Source organism: Crinia signifera, chromosome 6 (genome assembly GCF_055691185.1).
Source record: "Crinia signifera chromosome 6, ASM5569118v1, whole genome shotgun sequence".
Classification (NCBI taxonomy): domain Eukaryota; kingdom Metazoa; phylum Chordata; class Amphibia; order Anura; family Myobatrachidae; genus Crinia; species Crinia signifera.
Genome location: NC_139222.1, coordinates 265915266 through 265936841, shown reverse-complemented (window position 1 = coordinate 265936841; position 21576 = coordinate 265915266). Strand labels below are relative to the sequence as shown.

The window sequence follows — 21576 nt, the reverse complement described above, 5'->3', positions numbered from 1 at the left end:
CATTCAGCGTGGAAAGCCCAGCCCTTAGCTATTACCGCGGGGTGTGCTTTCTTGACTCCGTCTAACAGATATATCCCTGAAATGTTAGCTTCTAGAGTACTGAGGTCTAGGCTTGAGTCTGTATCTGATTCTGATTCGGAGATTGATGGTTATCCGGTATATAAAGGCCCTATGGTCTTCGAAGAAGCCTATTGTAAACCAGGGACGGCTTCCTGTACCAATTTACCAAAGAAGAAGAAGAAGAAGAAGTCTCGTCGGAGACATTAGCTCTGTTCTGTCTTTGTCGTATCCTACTAAGGTGTCCGGAGTCCACCTTTTTTAGGGGGGGATACTGTTACGATCCGCCTCCAGCGGATCGGTGTTATGCGCAGATTCACGCATTCCCCTGTGTGTTGGCTCCCTGTGTATTTTCCTGTCTGTGTTGGTATTTGCTCGTTGGTGACCTCCGGTGGTCAGCCTGGGCCATTGCAGCTCACTCTGTCTGTGTGGGTGTGTGATTAGGGCTCAGGTGTTCTCATCAACTGCTAGCTTGCTATGCTCACCTGCAGGCTATGTGTGTTGATCACTTCCTGGTGTTCACTATATAAACCTTCCTCATCTATTACTTCCTGCCGGTTATAGCTTCAGTCTTTGCTAGAAGTGTTCCTGTGCTCCCATCCTGTTCCTGAGTCCGTGTCCAGTATCCAGTCTATCCTCGTGTCCATGTGCAGCTTCCAGTTTGTTCCTAGTGTCCGCATCCAGTATCTAGCCCATCTGTGTGTCCATGTGCAGCTTCCAGTTTGTTCCAAGTGTCCGCATCCAGTATCTAGCCCATCTGTGTGTCCGTGTGCAGCTTCCAGCTTGTTCCTGAGTCCGCATCCAGTATCCAGCCCATCCTTGTGTCCATGTGCAGCTTCCAGATTGTTCCCAGTGTCTGTATCCAGTATCCAGCCATTCCGGTGTCGGTGTGCAGTCTCCTGTCCTTCCTTGGTTCCAGCTGACCTGTCCTGCTGCGCACAGATAAGTGGGGTATTCCCCCAAACCTCCTTTACTGTGCTTTTGGTTATACTGAGACACCTCTGTGTATTGTTACACTTGCTTTGGATTTATGGTCCACCTTTGCGTATTGTTACGCCCGTAGTTGAGCCATTGTTCTCAGTGGGATCAGGGTCCCTTGCCATCTCAGGGTTAGTTAGGTTATCCCCTTGCGCTCTCCTGGCCTCGGCAGCAGGTGTTGTCCACCCTTAAGACCTGCCTGTAGCGGAGCGGAGCGGGCCTAACTCGCTCCCCAGCCGAGACGGGCCCAGGCGAAGCCTAGCTCTGCACACAGCTGCCGACTCCTGTCTGAGGCAACGGAGTTAGGGTCCGGCAGGGGTCCCCTTCTCCTAACAACGGTAAAGGTAGGATGGTATAAGCCCGTAGCAGGTTCTTTGCCTTCCTCTTTCAGAAATTCGTGACAATTATAATTCTCTCCGTCCCATATGTGTGGGTATTAAAAAGACAAAAAAAAAGGTGCAATGTGTAGTCTCGTCATCCAATTTCTATGTCTCAATAAACATTTTATGAAATTATGAAATATTTATAGTACCAATAATTATGGTGTGTATATCCGTACCAGAACTCACACTAAAATGTGTTCTCAGTTTGTGCATAAAGGTATCTTTTGGTGCTCATGAATTGTGAGTAGATATCCTCCACCAAATCAGAAGAAGTTTCTATACCCCATGTGGATGGAACACTTTAAATGTAGATCATATCGGCGTACCCCGACTTACGATTAAATAGATGTTTGTACTCCTGTAGCGTTTTCTTTCTGCCCTGAGTTGTTGGTATTGTGCTGGGGTATTCTCATCCAGACATATACCCGAAACGTAGAGGGCAAAAGAAAAAATATTGTTTCAGAGCTTGTACCCAAGAAACAAGAATTCTCCCCTTTGGCAGTCTGACGCCCCAAAAAAGGTTCAATATTTCCTCCGTAAAAAAACTTTTATTTTCCACTTAAAAATCCTTCATCCCCACAATGATAGGATGTTACAAGTCTTGACAAATAAGACCCACAATGGTCGTATACAAGATAAGAATCAAGATAAAATATCCAGAAAAAAATATACAAAAATATGCAAAAATAATAAAAAATTATTTAAAAATTTCCAAGTTTTATACATACATCCAATGTCGGATAGGATAGATGTGATGGCTGCTCACTCTCCACGGGGCTCGCTGCGCTCACCACGCTTCGGGCGCGGTGGCTCGCTGCGCTCACCACACTATTCTATTCTCAACTCCACGCCGACGTGGATAGTGGGGGTATGAAAAGGTCGGAGGACGCGTACCGCCGCCCCTAGCGGGCTCGCCACGCTTCGGGTTCGCGTGGATCGTGGGCTGTCATTAACAATTGTGGGGGACATTTCACTGCTAAGGGTGCCTATTTGGGCTCTGTGGCCCATTTAACATTGTTTCCTATGGCAAAATCGCGGGCATTGAGGCATTGAACTGAAAAATCGGGTCCATTGAAAAATTTAACATTGATCCCTATGGGAAATCGCGGGCATCGCATCGGTCGCGTCGCACCCGTTACTGTAGTGCATGCGATGCCCACGATTTTTTACACCCGATGACCGCGATGGACATCGTGGGCGCCGTGCTAGGTAAAGAGTACCAATTATTGTTCACACAAATGGGCCGATTCCGTCCGGGTCCCAGGGCAGTAACTTTTTACAGCCCATCGATTGGTTAGCCCCTCCCCCCAAAGTGAAATCCCACCAATGTGCATGGCTGCCAATGGCTTCGCAACCATGCAAAGATTGGAAAATCCATTAGTAATTTCCCCCCCATGTGCAATGCCATGTCGGCTTACAAGGTGCTGCGATGGCCCTTGGAAGATTGGGGCCCATGAGAGGTTGTTCATTAATCGCCCCGGCGAGCGGATGTGAATCAGGCCCTTTGCTCAGAATGCAATAGAGCTTGTGAGACTTGTTTTACACAGACCCTTTTTTAAACTATTTTAATCCTTTGAAGTCCACAATGTCAGTAAAAAACATTGCCTGTCAGTAAAGAATACGTTAAAGGGTGGACAGTTTTAACCATATAGTCCCCTTTTACATCGAGGCAAAAGCCCAGGTTGGACCCAGGTCAGCGTTGGTGTAAAAGGGACCAACCCAGGTCCATTGACACTGTAATCCTACCCAGGTCCTGACCAGGGTGGAACACTGGTCGGACCTGGGCTGTGGGTGGTGTAAATGGTCCCAACCCAGGTTGGTACATCCGGGTAGTGCTGAAAGGATACCAGAAGCGTGGGACCCCTTTCCGTAAGTCAGCGCCATGGGTTCCACAGTGCGTCGCAGCGGCAAAAGACAGCAGCCAGGAAGGACGCGGCCTTGTGAGGCTCCGGGCACTCCTGCTACCTGCCACTCTACAGGTGGACCTGCCACAACCCTATCTGGCTCTAGGAATGAGCGCTGACAGGCAGTAGCGGGATCAAGAGCTTAATGGAGGAGGGTGCGTGATGTGCCTCCCACTCCAGTGACTCCATTTTTTTAGGGATATATATCCTACCTACAGAAATCATAATTGGATGCAGTATCGTTTATGTTATTTCTTTTTTTTTTGGGGGGGGGGGGGGGGTTTGAGCACATGGCAGGGTCTGTCTGCTGCTGCAGGGGAATGGGGCTGGGGGGAGCACATGGGAGATGCTGCACTTTTATACCACTATCTGTGCTTGACCACTGAATATAACTTTCTGAAAAAAATATTTTACAAAATAAACCAACCAACATTTTTCAATGCTAACTTGTCATGTCTTTTCATGACAAGTTAGGTTGGCCGGCAGTTTATCAGTCCTCCATAGGGAAAAGCAGGGCTAACCCTGGTTGAATGTAAATGGCACAGACCAGGGTCATAGCATCAGACATTAGAAGCCAGTGGTCAGCAAACATCAGTGGGCATGACAATGGTTGCCAATTTTTTATGTTTAATATGCACCAGGTGTATGTACTAAGCCAGGGGTAGCCAACTCCAGTCCTCGAGAGCTACCAACAGTTAATGTCCTCCAGGTCTCCTCACAGCATCACAAGTGAAGAATTAGCTCCACCTGTGGATCTTTTATATTGTGTCAGTGAGTAAATGAGTTTGAAGAAACTCAGGGAGGCCGAGGTGTGCTCCCACCACCAGTGCAGTGACTAAGTCGTGCATAGGGGGTCGTGCGATTGATGGACCCTCTCCCAAAGGAGAAGGGCCATAAGGCCGAAGAGGGGAATAAAGGGATCAGTGGGTCGTCTTTGCCGAAGCTCAAAGAGACCCTCTTTCCTCAACCCCCAGAAGGGTTAGGACAGTGGGTCCTCCGCACCCAAAGGTAATGGATACTAGACTGAGCCTTTCGCTGTCTCATCCTTCGGGGGTTACAAACTCCGTCAAGAGAGCCAAACTACAAGGCCCAGTGTCCCCCCCCCTCCTACCAGTGGGTTTACGGAAACAACACCTCCTACCACATGGCAGAGGTGAAGGTACTCAGCCAGACTCAGCCAGTCCACACCCACTGATAAGAACAGATACTACACATGATCTTAGCCAAAAGGCGAGTCAGTGAGTAAATGAGTTTGAAGAAACTCAGGAGCCCGAGGTGTGCTCCCTACCACCAGTGCTGTGCAAAGGGGGCCGTGCGATCGAATGGGCTTATCTCCCGAAGGAGACGGGCCCCGTTTTTCCCCTAACCCCTCTCAACCATAAGGCCGAAGAGGGGAAAATAGGGAACGGTGGGTCCTCTTCGCCGAAGCTTAGAGAGACCCTCTTTCCTCAACCCCCGGAAGGGTTAGGACGGTGGGTCCTCCGCACCCGAAGGTTTGGAGAGACCCTCAGTGGACTTCCCTCCGCCTTGCGGCTCGGGGTCGTCCTCGGGGGGACCGCAGCTCTCCCCAAAAGGCGAGAGCTTTGGCACGTTGGGGAAATGGAAGGCCCGTAAGGGTCGACCACACTACCCAAAAAAACGTGACAAACTACAAAAAAAACAGAAAACGTGAAAGTGATGAACGTGAGAAGGAAAATAAATAAATAATAAAGAAGACCCTAGCCAGAAGGCCGGGATGGGGGTGTGAAAAATTGTCCTACCCCATCCAAAAGGACGAGGTAAGGACGTGAAGCGCTAACCTAGAGGGAAGTGCGCAGTGCTAGTGCTTACTAGTGCATGGTGATTTTGGGATCACCCGTGCATGTTCGGCACCCCCGAGTTTCCCCAGGGGCACAGTGCAGCCTCGGACTCCAAGCAGCCGACCGATCAGTGTCCGACCAAGTGTTTCTCTGCTCCCATCATAGGGCACTTTCCAGCCCCTGGCATGGGAATGGGTACTCCACTGGGCTTTTCGACTGACTCCCTTAGGGGCTGCGACCCCCTCGGAAGAGCAATCTACTCAGTCTCAGTGTTTCTCCGATCCCAAGGTTAAGATACTAAGCTGGGCCTTTCTCGGTCTCCCCATCAGAGGCTACGAACCTCTGGAACAGGAGCCATCTACTCAGTCCCAGCCTTTCTCCGCTCCTTGGGAATGGATACTAGACTGAGCCTTTCGCTGTCTCATACTTTGGGGGCTACGAACCCCGTCAAGAGAGTCAAACTACTAGGCCCAGTGGTTCTCCCCCCCTCTTACCAGTGGATTTACGGAAACAACACCTCCTACCAAAGGCAGAGGTGAAGGTACTCAGCCAGACTTTTCACCACTCCCAGGCAAAAAGAGGGGTCCCACACCCTCCGCCCATCAGAGCAGCTACTTAGTCCAGCCTTTCTCTATTCTCTGCCAGAGGCCAGTCCATACCCACTGATAAGAAACAGATACTACACTTGATCTTAGCCAAAAGGCCGAGAAGCGAATCAGTGAGTAAATACTACACCTGTGCAGCTGTGAGGTGAGCTGGAAAACATGAACTGTTGGTAGCTCTCAAGGACTGGAGTTGGCTACCCCTGTACTAAGCCATGGAGAGAGATAAATTGGAAGGGGATAAGGGACCAGTCAACCAGCTCATAACTGCCATTTTTCAAACATGGTCAGTAAAATGGCAGCTAGGAGTTCGATTCCCACCATGGCCCTAAGGGTTTTTTCACACGCTCCGGCTGGACGGCGAAATTCCACACGGTGAAAAGCCGTGCCGCACACTGTAGTTAATAATGGACACAATTGTGTCCATTCACACGGGATGGCCATGGCCCGGCCGCTTGGTTGCAGCCGGATCCCACCAGTGGAAGGGACGGCTGCCGGGCTGTGGCCATCCCCTCCATTGTAAACTACTGTGTGCGGCATGGCTTCCTGGCCATGTGGGATTTTGCCCTCCGTCAGGAGCCGGAGCGTGTGAAATAGCCCTTACTGTGCGGAGTTTGTATATTCTCCCCGTGTTTGCGTGGGTTTACTCCGGTTTCCTCCCACAATCCAAAAAGATACTGGTAGGCTAATTAGCTCCCAACAAACTAACCCTAGAATGTCTGTGCGTGTACATGTGGTAGGGAATATAGTTTGTAAGCTCCACTGGGGCAGGAACGGATGTGAATGTTCAAATATTCTCTGTAAAGCGCTGCGGAATATGTGTGCGCTATATAAGACACTGGTAATAAATAAAAAAATATTAGCAACTACTTTATCTCTCTCCCCAGGGCATATTTATTAAGCCTGGTAAAGTGATAAAGTGGCCAGGGATAACGCACCAGCCAATCAGCTCATAACTGCCAGTTTTCCAAGTTCAGTATGCAGCTTGTCAGTTAGGAGCTGATTGGCTGCTGTGTTATCATTGACCACTTTCTGCCCCCAAAGCTAAGTAGTACATATCGACTACCAGTTCTGGTTACCCATGGCACGCCCCTAAAGGGGTGGGGTTTATCCCAGTTTTACATTCCAAAATCTTGGGATATGATATGTGATACAGGAGTTAAATAAAGTTATGCCGGGACCCGGGGAAGCGGACAATGAAAGGGCGGCATCCCCTCACACACTACAAGTGTATCCCGGCGGTGACGTAGCTCCCCGGCCCTGATCTCCCTGGTGTCCGGAGAGCGTCTCCTCCTCCCTCTCCCCTTCCCTGCTGCCGCCATTCTCCTTCCCGGAGCCTGGGCGGGGCCGCCCCAGCAGCAGCAGCAGGAAAGCCCTGACACGCCGCCTCCTCCCATCTCCTCCCCCCGGCTGGCTCCCGCACTGACACAAACTTATGTTGTGTTCCATCCCCACTTCTCCCATCTGTCCCCAGTGTTAGTATCCGTGTCCCCTGTGGCTGCCCCGGGAGCTGCGTGTCCCCCATGACGGGCTGGATGTGACTGGGCGCGGGGGGAGCTGCAACCATGAGCCGCTGGGTGCCCACCAAGAGAGAGGAGAAGTATGGAGTGGGTGAGTGCAGGAAGTTCCTCAGACTCCTATTGTGCTGCTGCTCTGCCTGTGAGCCAGCATTCTTCTTCTTCTTCCTCCCCTGCTCTGTATCCTGTGCATCATCAGTACCCCCATATGTGTCCTATGTAGCATAGCCCTGCATATGTGTTCTCTTATGCTGCACAGGCTAAGCTGAGTGTGCTCCGCGCTGTCCCAAACCAATCGTGCTCCGCGCTGTCTCAAACCGAGCGCGCTCCGCTGTGTCCCGAACCGAGCGCGCTCTGCTGTGTCCCGAACCGAGCACGCTCTGCTGTGCCCCGAACCGAGCGCGCTCCGCGCTGTCCCGAACCGAGCTCGCTCCGCGCTGTCCCGAACCGAGCGCGCTCCGCGGCTGTCCCAAACCGAGCGCGCTCCGCGGCTGTCCCAAACCGAGCGCGCTCCGCGGCTGTCCCAAACCGAGCGCGCTCCGCGGCTGTCCCAAACCGAGCGCGCTCCGCGGCTGTCCCAAACCGAGCGCGCTCCGCGCTGTCCCAAACCGAGCGCGCTCCGCGCTGTCCCAAACCGAGCACGCTCTGCGCCAACTGACCGCCCCGATAGTTGTGCCAACTGATTTCCCTGAGCGCCCCGAGCATTGTCCAAACTGAGCGCCCCCTGCGCTGTCCTAGCCGTGTGCGCCCTGCACTGCCCATTTTGCACCTGGTGAGTTTTCTGCTCAGCCCATGTACAAGTTTATTATCTCCAGGCCTCAGCACCTTTCTGAACTCACTCTTGTTACCAGAAGTCCCTGTTACTGCAGAACCTCTTCGCCAACATTGTTAGAATTTCCGCAGCATAACAGTAAAGCTCCCATCATTTGGGCACTGGCACTCTGGGGGCAAATCTGCCCATGAGCGAGCTGACATAGTCATGACATTACCATTGCCAAGAGGTTCTGCAACAGCTGTTCCCGTTCATTAGCAATCCGCTGGTCACCTAGAGCATGGGTCCTCAAACGGCGGCCCTCCAGATGTTGTGAAACTACAAATCCCAGCATGCCTTGCCACAGTTTTGCTATAAGGGAGTGTTAAAACTGTGGCAAGGCATGCTGGGATTTGTAGTTTCACAACATCTGGAGGGCCGCAGTTAGAGGACCCATGACCTAGAGTAAAGAAAGTGCAGATATTGACAGATCGGTTACGCAATCCATATTATTGTGCATTTATGTATGGTTTGTTTGCAAATGGCACATTTGCTATAAATATACACACACATTTGCTGTTGAGGAGACCCACTGCTGGATTCTACACTTGGTTTCAAATCCATATGAAATATCCCTTTTAAAACGGAAAGTTAGATGAGACACACGTCACCATTTGATTCTATTGGAGATATGCTGCATTTAAGGAGCCCATTGCGATAATTCAGTCTCTCACATACTGTACATACGTTGAACCCCTGATGAAGTATTTTTTAGACGAAACGCGTAGAGTTTAAAATTTGTCTTGGGTCTACTCCAACTGTAACGAACAGGTGTTGTGTAATTTTATGTTTAATAAAAATATTTTGTTACTACGTGGATGTGTAACAAATGTTGGAATAACTGTTTTGTTTCACCTTGAAAACTGGAAGGTGGTGGAATTCGCTAGCGCTTTCTGTTACTACTATTTCTATCCCTTACCATCTCCCACTAACTTTATAGAGTAGCTGCTGCAATATTTTTTATATCTGGATGTGATGCCACACTGAGTAACCAGCCATCCCGCACTGAGTCATTACATTTGCTGCTTAGCTGGTGCAAACTTTCCCATACAAGATATAAGATCTTAGAATCCACCACATCAAGCCGTCCTCCTGTGCATATAGGCAGGCATTATTGTGAAGCTGGAAGTGCATATTATAGGTGACCGCCGCGAGACCTCCTGGTTCCAGAGTGGACTGTCAGTTGCACACTTTCTTCCTTGTCAAGAAGTTACGTGGCGGCTGCTGACCGTAAAGTGAACAATTACAAATCGCTCAATTCTGCAATTACGCTGCACACTTCCTTGAACATCTATATTATGATTCCAACAGATAATTCTTTTTTTTTTTCTTCTTTTGAACGTGTCACAAGAGGAAGTGGCTTAATTTGGCAATCGCGTTATAACACAGTAGTGTGGCAGCAAGGCTTATAAGAAGTTGGTTTGTCTCGCTGCTGCACAGATGTGTCTCCCTCCTGCTCCAGGCAGTGTGTGAGATTGTTGTGGCTCATCCCATTGGAATGGTCTGTAAGGCGCGCCTTTTCCCCCAGCACAGGAAGGCCTTCTGCATCCAATCCACACACTCGCCGCCACCCCCTTCTTGTGTTGCTGCTGCCTTGTCCCAGACTCTTCACTGCTTCCCTCCAGCACCAGACTGTGAATATCTTGCTTTTAAAATTGATCACTTCTGTTGAGGTTGCATTAAGTTCCTATTGTGGTAGCACAGGCTGATGTGGCCTGTCTCTATGGAATTGAAATGTTCTTTGCCTGTCGCAGTGGCTCCTAGCTAGACTGTCATGTATTTGCTTTCAATTAACCGTAAATGTATTTAAGGGCAGATTTGGCTTTCCAGCTGTTGTGGAACTACAAATGCCAGCATCCCTTGCCAGCCTGCGCTGGAACTTGCTCTTCTGCAACAGCTGATGGACAATAGATTGCATTAACTATACAGATTGAGTATCGCTTATCCAAATTATTCAGAGAACCATACATTCCAGAAAGTGAATTTTTATTTTTCATTTTGCTAAAAGCACTACTGGGGACATGGTATATAACTGGCACTACTGGGGACATGATATGTAACTGGCACTACTGGGGACATGATATGTAACTGGCACTACTGGGGACATGATATGTAACTGGCACTACTGGGGACATGGTATGTAACTGGCACTACTGGGGACATGGTATATAACTGGCACTACTGGGGACATGATATGTAACTGGCACTACTGGGGACATGATATGTAACTGACACTACTGGGGACATGATATGTAACTGGCATTACTGGGGACATGATATGTAACTGGCACTACTGGGGGCATGATATGTAACTGGCACTACTGGGGACATGATATGTAACTGGCACTACTGGGGGCATGATATGTAACTGGCACTACTGGGGACATGATATGTAACTGGCACTACTGGGGACATGATATGTAACTGGCACTACTGGGGACATGATATGTAACTGGCACTACTGGGGACATGATATGTAACTGGCACTACTGGGGACATGATATGTAACTGGCACTACTGGGGACATTTATTTATTTATTACCAGTTTCTTATATAGCGCACACATATTACGCAGTGCTTTACAGAGCATAGTTATGAGCAAAAACACATAACGAATTACAGTACAAGACAGTTTGGGACAGTTTGGGACAAGTACATGGTTAATACCGATGGTTGCATGGGGACAGGACACTGAAGCAATCATCAGGGTGGCAGTGGTTTATATTTTCTAAGAAAGTCACATGATGAGAGAGGGCCCTGCCCGTGAGAGCTTACATTCTGGCACTACTGGGGACATGGTATGTAACTGGCACTACTGGGGACATGGTATGTAACTGGCACTACTGGGGACATGATATGTAACTGGCACTACTGGGGACATGGTATGTAACTGGCACTGCTGGGGATATGGTATGTAACTGGCACTACTGGGGACATGATATGTAACTGGCACTACTGGAGACATGGTATGTAACTGGCACTACTGGGACATGGTATGTAACTGGCACTACTGGGACATGGTATGTAACTGGCACTACTGGGGACATGGTATGTAACTGGCACTACTGGGGACATGGTATGTAACTGGCACTACTGGGGACATGGTATGTAACTGGCACTATATATATGTGCAAGAAAATGATTACTTGGCATTTAAATTCAGTATCTGAGATAGTACATAAACTTTGTTTTATGCACAAATAAAATATATTTGTGTGTATTTCACGTGTTTGATGTGTTTATACAACATAAATGCAAGATACCTCAAGATACATCATTGAAATATAAAAATGTTTTGATGTACGGAATAATCCATTATTCAAAATTCTTCCTGTCCCCAGCATTTTGGATAAGGGATACTCAACCTGTATATGGAGTCTGACTTTATCTTCTGATTTTACATATCTATTTTTGCAATCATTACATAACAGGTTGAGGCAAAAATAACCTAAATTAAAAAAAAAAAAAAAAGACATGGTAAATGCCAGCGGCGGCTCCTAGCTGGGTGGAGGAGGGTGCTGCTGATGCTTGCCAGGTCCCAGCACCTGTACAATGCAGTTTACAGATGCTGGGCCCAGCGCATGCGCAGTGGTGGTGACAATACTGTGCATGTGTAGAATCATGACTTCCATGGGCTGCATCACCTACAGCCCATGGAAGCTGGCTAGGGTTGTGCTAGAGTATGTGCTGAAATGCGGAATACTCAGTTATCCAAAATTCTTCCGGTCCAGAGCATTTTGGATAAGGAATACTCAACCTGTTTATGGGCAGTATTCAATGAGGCTGATTCGCCATGTTTTATGGCGATTTTGTGCTATTTTCGTGCTGTACGGCGATTTTTTGACTAAAACGGTGAATCACCCTATTCAATGACCAGATGGCGAATACATTTCAAGGTTTTTATCGCCATGATTCACCGAGTAGCAATCGCTATCTTTTTATGGTAAAGTGGAATGTGAACTTTTAAAATAAAGTGTTTTTGTATTTTACATTTGGTGTCAAAAAATCAGGAATTTTATTCTGAGGAGGGGCATGCTATTTTTATTCATGTGCTGTAAGCACATGAATATATATTTAATTAAAAAAATAAAAAATAATAAATATATATATATATATATATATATATATATATATATATATATATATATATATATATATATATATATATATATATATATATTATATATTTTACACAGAGCAGGGGGCCGGGAGCCGAGCCGCTCATTAGATATTCATATATTCACTGCACCTGATCATTACATATGCACGATCGGGTGTAGTGAATACCCGGTCCCCTGTTGGCTATCCCGGGGGGCAGCCTGTGCTGCCTGGCTCCCAGGGAGACTTCCATCTCCCTGCGTGCCGCCGTCCTCAGGCTCCCAGTGGCATCGCCGCAGGAGTTAAAATTCGCCGGTCAGGGGCAGTGAGCCCCTGACTCGTTGAATACTGGAGCCGGCGAGGCTCCGGAACGCGGCGGGCAGTGGTGAATGTGCAGCGAATCCTAAACAGGATTCGCTGCACATCGTCAAAATTCTCATTGAATACTGCCCTATATCTTGCCTCTATTCCACCTAAATCTGTACAATTTTATACAGCTTTCACACTGCCTAAATATTTTAAAAACCGGTATTTTGAAACCGTATTTAAAACGGGTCTGAGCCTTCACATTGCAGTAGATTACAGTTTAAATACCATTCACATCAGTCAATCCGTTTAAACCCCTCAACACGTTTCAAGGCAGAATGCAGGGGACAGCCTATCACAGGTCTGTAATCTGTTGTTTTTTCTAAATACCGTTTCAGAGCCATTCTCACCGCATAAAAAGCGGCTCTGAAACGTCTAGGACTCTGCTTTTTAAACGTTTTGAAATACCGGTTATCTTTAACCGGTAAATGAACTCTGGCGCTTTCCCACTGCAGCCTTAAACGTTTTAAAATGGAAAAAAACGTCAATATACCGTTTAACAAGTGCAGTGTGAAAGGGGTATTATATGTGTGTTTAATTACAGTTTGTGCAGAAAATGTTGTTGTTGTAGTTATTACAGCGGCTGTTTCTTAAAAGCTTACACTGTTCCCGCTGCTGCAAACACTAGGTGGTCACCATGGCCATAATACAGCGGAAATAACCTGGTCACCGATTTAAATCCGGTGAGCGAGTCATTCACTTTTTAACGACAAAACCAACCCAGTATTGTTTGTTAACTTAAGCCCCGTACACACGGGGGAGATATATTGCTCAGTTTCTCCTTTTCATCAGCGACCAGAGATGGTCGCTGATGAAAAAGAAACTGCCGGGGGAGCCCGGCAGTGGAAATCAGCTGGTCGCAGGAGCATGTTCCTGCGACCAGCGATCACTACAGGGGTAAAAACGGGAGAGCGCTCCCGGCGATATATCGCCGGCGCACACTCCCATCGTGGGCAATATGGTCGCTTAGCGACCATATTTCCCGCGATAGTGTACAAAATCGCCCCCGTGTGTACGCACACCCTGTGTTCATTCTAGCACCCACCATCTTTGGAAACCCATGCACTTCCTCTTCCCTGCCTGGGGTGTCGCTGTCTTCTGTAGTGCTTCTAGCACAGTGTGGTCTGTATATGAACACTGATATGCAAACCAGACCTGTGCTAGAAACACCACAGCAGACAGCGATACCCCAGGCAGGGAAGAGGAACTGCATGGATTTTCAAAGATAGCAGGTGCTAGTATGAACTCTATAACTAACAAAATAATTACATCTATCGACTCTCACGTCGGCCTCCGCAGACTATTACATTCACCTTGACTGTTCTGTACAGAGAAAATGCTTGAGCCTGTGATCTATAGGTACACAATAATAATGAAAATCGGTCGCCAATTCAGTATATTCCTATATAATACTTCTATTCTATAGGCACGTACACAGTGGACGATAATCATTGCGATTTTGCTACTCCCGACTGGATGGAATGTCGAAATGGAAATATCGTCCAATGTGTACGCACAATGTCGGTGCCTTCACAAATAACCTCTGGCAGGGGAAAAATGTCGACACATGAAAAGGTTGACATGGTTTTGGGGTATTCAGTTTATACCTTTTTTAGCACATGGATTCCTAGTTATACCCCTTTTAGACCAAAACGCCAGGTCGCACCCGGCTTTTTGGACCCTGGTTGAAGCCGGGTGCGACCCGGCGTTTAGGGGCATTTACACCGGACGGGCTTAAACGCCCGCACCCCCCTCCCGCCCCTTCCCGGCGCTTGAAGATGACAGCGCGATGTCATCTTCAAGCGCCGATCGACGCCTCCATACCCGGAACGCTGCTCGGGGCAGCCCAACACTAAGGTAAGCTGCTAGGCTGCCCCCAGTCCCCCCGCGCACCCCCCCCCGCCATTGGACAGGAGGTGAATGGATGCCGCACACAGGCATCCGTTCACCTCCCTCCCCCGTCGCCGCTGCTGTCTGCAGGGTATAGCAGACAGCAGCGCCGGCTGTCAGTGTCAGACTGACAATCCGTCCAACCTGCGGACGCTGCGGTCCGCAGGTTGGACGTTCCCCATTCATGTAAATGGGAGCCGGGTCATCCGACCCGGCGTTCCCATTTACACCGTCCTCTACCCAGGTCCTAGCTGTGTTCTACCCAGGTCAGGACCTGGGTAGAAGTCCCGTGTAAAGGGACACGGCGTTAGGGATTTACACCGCCGAAGATCCGGGTCTGACCTGCCGCTGACCCGGATTTTTCGGCGGTGTAAAAGGGGTATTAGTGTATCACATTTCCTCATATGGCTCATAGTCCATGTGGCTAGTAAAGTGTGAAAAAGTTATAATGGGGAAAAACTGTCATTACCATGTACTTGTCCTAAATTGCCTTGTACTATAATTCATTATTAAATTGTTTATTGCTCATTTATTTATTGTTAGGCGCTGCGGAACCCGTGTGGCGCCATATAAATAAGCGGTGATAATAATAAGCTTTGTCAGTCATTGTCATGTGTACCAGCATTATTTGACCTACTGACTATGAACTTTATTACTGTTTATTACTGTACAGATACTGTCCTGTATATATTATTATTAGCAGCGTTGCATATAGCCTTGGCGATTGGAGGTAGTGCAACCATAAGGATCAATTAATCTAGTGTGCCCTGTGGTCCCAAATGAAGGAAAATCATTTCATTTAAATTGTTATTGTCCTAACATAGATATTTGTTCTGTGTTTATAAACCTAAAACCCCTGTTTTGCTTTCACGTCCCCCTTCTTTCTAAAAAGATACAATGCACAGAACATGTTTGTTTTTACATTGTGTAGAGAAGTTCTTTTGTTTTACTGTAGAGAATACCCAGCCGCAGCTTTCGGGAAGGTTCTGTTTGTGATCTGCCCGGGCGCTTTCCAACTTCCCATTGTTATGTTGGGCCTGGCAAAATGTGTCTACTCTGGAAAGTTGTGCTTGTAAACAATGTATCGTTAGTCCCCTCACCCACCCCCCCTTTCTGTGCTGGTGGATACAGTAATTGTATGTTAAAATAGTTTTTGTAAACAGTCCGATGTATTTGGAGTATACTTTGCTTTTTTTTTGGTGACTCCCCATCCATGCACTAGCAAGTCCCCCTCCCCCCCTGCTCTTTAAATGTTGTTCCTTGTCAAGACTGGATGCATTTGTTTGCATTGATATTTGCCCATTTAAAGAGCAAATTGGCTTTGTCTGTTGACCCGTCAGAAAACTGACATGTGGAAATTGTAACGGAACTTACTAGGTGCAGGAATACTTATTATAACTGTACCCTTTGGTTATAGAAATAACTATTACAATGGGCTTTTCTCTTACACTCACAAGAGGCGGCTTATCGTTGTGCTTGACCGCTACTCCCTGTGTCTAGGAACATTGCTATTATGAAGTTTGCTGCATGCAATTTGCTATTTGTCTGCTCTTGTCATTTCTTTGGGTCACTGAACTGAATTCAAACCGCAGGTCGTTAACGATGTCCTGCTTGTATAGACAAGGGAAAACCTCGTTAACTAGGGCCATGCTTCACACACTGAACGATATTACGGACAACAATATCGTTCAGTGACGTCACCACGCCCCTCCCCCCCCCCCACGAAGGTGAATGTGTTGCTGATGTAGTCAGATTTGACTGCATGTTCAGGCGATAGGGAGAACGTTAACCCTTTGGAATGTTCAAAGCTAACAATATAGTTGGTATCCACCAGAATGCTATATGCATGATAATATTTATTAACCGTTTCTTATAGAGCGCAGCAGGTTCCGTTGAGCTTTACAATTATAAATAGGGATAAAAAAAAATGGGTAGTTCAGGACCGTCAAATGGTATGAGGGCCCTGCTCGCAAGGTTGCAAGGATAGGTATTCTGTATTGCATAATGGTCCATCAGATTGCAAAGGTTCTTGGTGGGCTGAAAGATATGATCTGCTGTATGAGCGGAATCGGGGGCCAAATTTAGTGGGGTGCGATATAGCAGAAGTAAAGGCCCCCATACACTATGGAATTTGGGCCCAATATCACCCAATTTTGGCAGCACACACCGCTGGCACACATCTATCTGCAGAGCGAGGAAGCGCCGTGCAGCAAAGGTGCTGCATCCCCAGCGGACAAGAGATTAAAAGAAAAAACATACAAAAGTATGGGCAGCCGCTGATTGGCTGAGAGAGCTCTCTTAGCCAATCAAGGGCTGCCCATTCATTTGAATGCTTGTTTGTTTTTCCTGCCTCCCACCTGCAGCTCCCGGGAGTTACATACATATTGCATGTAAAAAAATATGGCACATCAAGTGACAAATGGTATGTGAGCCCTCCCTGGAGCTGCCAAGGGGAGCTCAATAGAAATCAGGTCTGACTTGTCTTTAGGACTAGTCATTCTAGTTTATGGGGCCCTTAAGGTTTCCTGTCCAATTTGCAGCGGGATTTAAAGCATTTATTTATTTATTTATTTTAGCAAAACCAAACTGGTTCTCAAGTACATTGAAACCCACAACTTTTACAAAAATTGGAGGTTATTATATTACCCCCTACCCATGACAGGGCTGGATTGCTTAAGGCCCCCCATACTCTAACTCGATTTGGCCCAAATCATGTCAGTGTGATGTCCCCTCAGGTCCAATGCGTGGCGCCATGCGCATTGGACCAGAGTCAGAGGTCGCTCCGACCGCCGACCTCTCTCCTGGTGGAAGGTGGGGTGGTAGGGGTCGCATGCGATCTATTACAATCATAAAGAACCGCATGTGCCGACTTGCAGGTGATCGGCTGGGCATACGCTGCAGTCTAAAGTAACAGACAATTCAGCTGATTTTTCCGACTCCTTGGACACTGAGAAATTACAGATGTCCCTCACGAATCGCGTGACCTCAGACAGAGATGGGGGCGACCCACTCAAGGGTCAGGACCTACAGTTTGAGAACTACAACTGTATCCTGTTTCTTCAGTCACAGTATGAAGGTTTTATATATATTCCACACCTGTGTATAATGGGTACGTACTGTGCTATCCATGCAGCAGGGACCCGTCATTGGCTAATGCATACTCCCTTGCCGATGCTGACTGGGGTGAGCAAAAGGCGGAACTAGCTTTTGACTATTTTTCTTTTTTTGAAAGTGATTTAACCAGTTGACTTCAGCTAATACAGAGTTCCTGTAAATAAGAGGTAATCATTCCGCATTAGTTTTTTAGGATAAATGGAGGCTGCACAGTGTGAGGCGAGACGGTGTCCTCGGGTGAACATGACCCTCCGTATTGTCTCTTCTGTCGCTGTGCCGGCTGATTGCAATCAGACATGGTGTATATTTAATTTTTTTTTTTTAATACGCCTTATTTGCATATTCAGTGACAATCCATATTCAGCTGATTATGTTTGATGTGCTTGAATGGGATAATTTTATTCTGCATAAAGTTTTCAGCACAAAAAGAAGTTGATACATTTTTTTTTCTCCCCCATCTTTTTCTAAAAATACTAATGTTTAAAGCTGGGTACACATATGTACAATCGTCGGGCCGTTCTTCCGTTCTGCGGACGAACGGCCGTTTGATTGTATATATGTGTACGCAGTCCCGATCCCTTCGTTGCGATCGATAAACGCCCAAAAACGCTCTTGGCTGTCCACGGTCGGTCGGTCGAAGGTTCTTTGCTGCTTAATATTCTTCCGACAGGACGGCTCCATATCGAAAGAAAAGTGACATGTGTACGCACGTTCGATCGATATGCAGCCCGTTCCTGCGATCATTCCTCCCAAAAGCAGCACGCCCATGTGGGTGTTGACTAGCTGCGTCATCCCTCCATCAGCGCAGCATGTAAACAACAGGAAGTCTTCTCCCCCGTACTTTCCGCGCCATGCTGTTAAAGAATATTCGTTGTGTGTGCCTTCCTTTTGAAATAAATAATCGTTGTGTGTGCATTCCTGACAGATATAGTTATAGAAGATAGATAGATATGTGATGTTCATTGTTCTGCATAAACACTTAACATTTATTAAGAAATACTGACAAAAAATACTGTGAACACTTTGTTTATTTGAGGTAAAACGGTGGTCGGACCTGAACAGAGTGTCACATACAGGTCATGACATAAGTGCCACGTGAAGGTGTAGCAGGAACGCCCACCCACCCACCCACCCAGAAAACATCAAACACATTGGAACATGGTGGTGTATGTAGTGGAAAGCGGTCCCACGGCAGCAACGCATCACATGGGAACATCCCGGCCTGCTCACATATGATGCATTGCTGCCGTGAGACTGCTTGCCATGACATAAGTGCCACGTGAAGGTGTAGCAGGAACGCCCACCCACCCAAAAAACATCAAACACATTGGAACATGGTGGTGTATGTAGTGGAAAGCGGTCCCACGGCAGCAACGCATCACATGGGAACATCCCGGCCTGCTCACATGTGATGCATTGCTGCCGTGAGACTGCTTGCCATGACATACACCATAGCAGCTAAAATGCACGCACGAGCCTTCCTTCTCCTCAAGCTCATAATTAAATTGTTTGTAAAAAGGCCCAAATTCACCGATAGACAAACGTACGTACGTATATCCTGTACAGCTAGCAATGATCTGAATAGTCACGGCTCTATTCACTGTAATACACGAACGATTCTTTGTTCTGTGATCACGCCTCGTTTTGGTATGCTCTTTTAATCCAGCCCATTATGATAATGTTGTGTACATTTTTATCGTGCGAATAGCCAGATCGGGAGAGTGTGTACGGTGGTACAATCTTTTTCTTGCGATTGTTTGGACGGGAGTACATCGGACGTCGCAAGTAAAATTGTACATATGTGTACGCGCAGATCGGTCGTATGTTTTGGACGGCCGAACGTGTATTTGGTCGATCGAACGGTCGCAAGAAAAATGAAATTGTACATATGTGTACCCATCTTAACAGATCACTGACTGGAAGGACAGGCCATTACTATTTTAGTCCATTTTTAGGATTGATTGGTCTAATTTGGTTTGCCCATGTTTGGGAGCAAATGACAATCAGCCATTTGTACCTAAACTCTGGAAAATTGGTCAAATCCGTCTTATTTAACAGATTCATCCGAATAAGCGGTTTTCGGGAAAAAGTGGTGGTCACCATGCAGTACTAGATTTTTGTTCAGACCACACAGATTGTGGCCACTGAATAATCTCAAGGGGGATGTTTTAATATCTCCCTAATCCGTACTACCTACAGTATACGTTCACATAAGTGGAACCCCGTACACACTAGAAGCTATTGTAAAAGATATCGCTCAGAAAGGGCTTTCGTCTGCTATATTGTCTAGTGCGTACACTCAGTATTGTTAATGATGGGCACTCCCGCACGTCGTTCACAAAGATTGAAGCCTACTGAACTTGCAGGTCAATTTGGCTATATAGCCAAATGACCTGCTTGTTCAGTGGGCCCCAGTGATATCTCTCAGCTATATCGGCGGCCGATATCATTCCGTTTCTACACACAATATCGGCCGCGGCCACGTTGGCTTAGGATTGGCTATAGTGTATGGGGTATAACTTTTTTAAACCAGGACTATCCAGGTACAGTAATAAAAAATATAATAAAAAGTGCATTATTTATTCAACATATGATTGGACAGAAGAGAGCCATTTGCTGATCCTTCTGCTTTCGCATGCAGCCACTGCCTTATTTTGCCGAAGTGTTGCTCATTGTTCCATCAGGCCTGTAATGAATATCTTTCAGCTGCACGGTATCTGTTTCTGATTGGTTTATGGCTGGATCCTGGCTTTATTGGGCCGACTGTCATAAAGTTTGTGATTTGGCAAGGGTTGAGGCCAGCACAGGGGTGTGCGTTCAGCCGACATTCACAATACTGACACTGAAACTTCGATTACCGCCAGGACATAGGCGCTGGAATACCGACATCGCTGATTAAGCCGACATCCCGAACATAAATATATGGGGAGCATTCACGTTAGGGTAAGGATTAGGTTTAGACACTGGGGGACGGGGGACGACGACTTAGGGTGAAGGTGGGGGGGGGGGGGGGGTTAGGGTTAGGCACTTAGTAGGGGCAGTTATTGTTGTGTTTTGCTGCGTGGAGTGGAGGTTATATTTAGGCAGTGGGGTATAGTGGGGAGGGATAAGGTAAGGCTGCTGGGGATGGCGTATGGGTTAGGCTGTGGGTAGGTAGCGCGCAGGAGGAAGGTAAGTATACTTACCCGACCTCTGTTGGGATTCACTGCTTGGGATGGCTGGCATCCGTAGTCTGATCGTCGGCATCCACGTCGCCGGTCATCTGCATGTAACCCCACCCTAGAGCAGGTGATCCGCAGTACAATCGACGGTGGAACAAAACTGGTTTAGCCATTTATCACTTCTAATATAGAAAGGAGGAAATGAAAACTCAATTTATAAACCAAGAAAGTAAACTGTGGTAATTGGCAATGGTAGAACATTTTTTTTTTTCAACTCTCAAGTTATTATGTATGAGTAACACATTTTTGTGTGTGATTTTAAAGAACAGTAAGTGAAACAGATGGAATGAGCAGAGACTGTTTACACCTTTTACAGTTAGTAAAATAGCTGTGTAATGAATCATGGCATGGCAACTTGTTTCATACATGTAACACGCAGATAACTAGTGTTCCTACTTATGTGCCAAAGGTCAGTGGAGGCCATGCGTATTATTTGGCTCGGCTGGGGACTTTCCTCCCTGCACTGTTCACGTTTAATATGTATAATCGCCACTGGGACCTAAAGTTTGGCTGAGATTGGTTCTAGAGCAGGCGCCCATTCATAGTAACTGCGCTGGTTCTATGGCAGCAACAACAGAGTGACTGACTCCATCTAGTGCGTATGTGTATACAGAATACATCCAGGCTCTGTGTGTCTGTCTCTGCAATGAAAGGGACAGGCAGCTAGTCTGATCCGTAAGCTCTTTATAGGGCATTTTAACAAGTTTGTCTTTTAATAACCCAAAGTTTAACATTTTTGAGAAACTTTTGAAATCATGATGATGCCCACTTCATGTGACGGGTATTGTGGCATGGTTTTTGCCATCGTAGCCCCTTCCGCACGTGTAATGCCGCAG

The 21576-nt window shown here is 47.1% G+C and overlaps 1 protein-coding gene and 1 pseudogene across 1 annotated transcript in view; one reads left to right on the top strand and one right to left on the bottom strand.

Moving 5' to 3' along the window:
• Positions 1 to 5699: 5699 nt before the first annotated feature.
• LOC146012788 (U2 spliceosomal RNA) lies at positions 5700 to 5836 on the bottom strand (annotated as a pseudogene).
• Positions 5837 to 6963: 1127 nt separating this feature from the next.
• The window catches only part of DOCK1 (dedicator of cytokinesis 1), a 342756-nt gene continuing 328143 nt past the window's right edge, over positions 6964 to 21576 (top strand). The window contains exon 1 of the mRNA XM_083149518.1: positions 6964 to 7334. Within this exon, the coding sequence (XP_083005644.1) occupies positions 7289 to 7334 (46 nt within the window). The 5' untranslated portion in view covers positions 6964 to 7288. The remainder of the gene's footprint in view (positions 7335 to 21576) is intronic.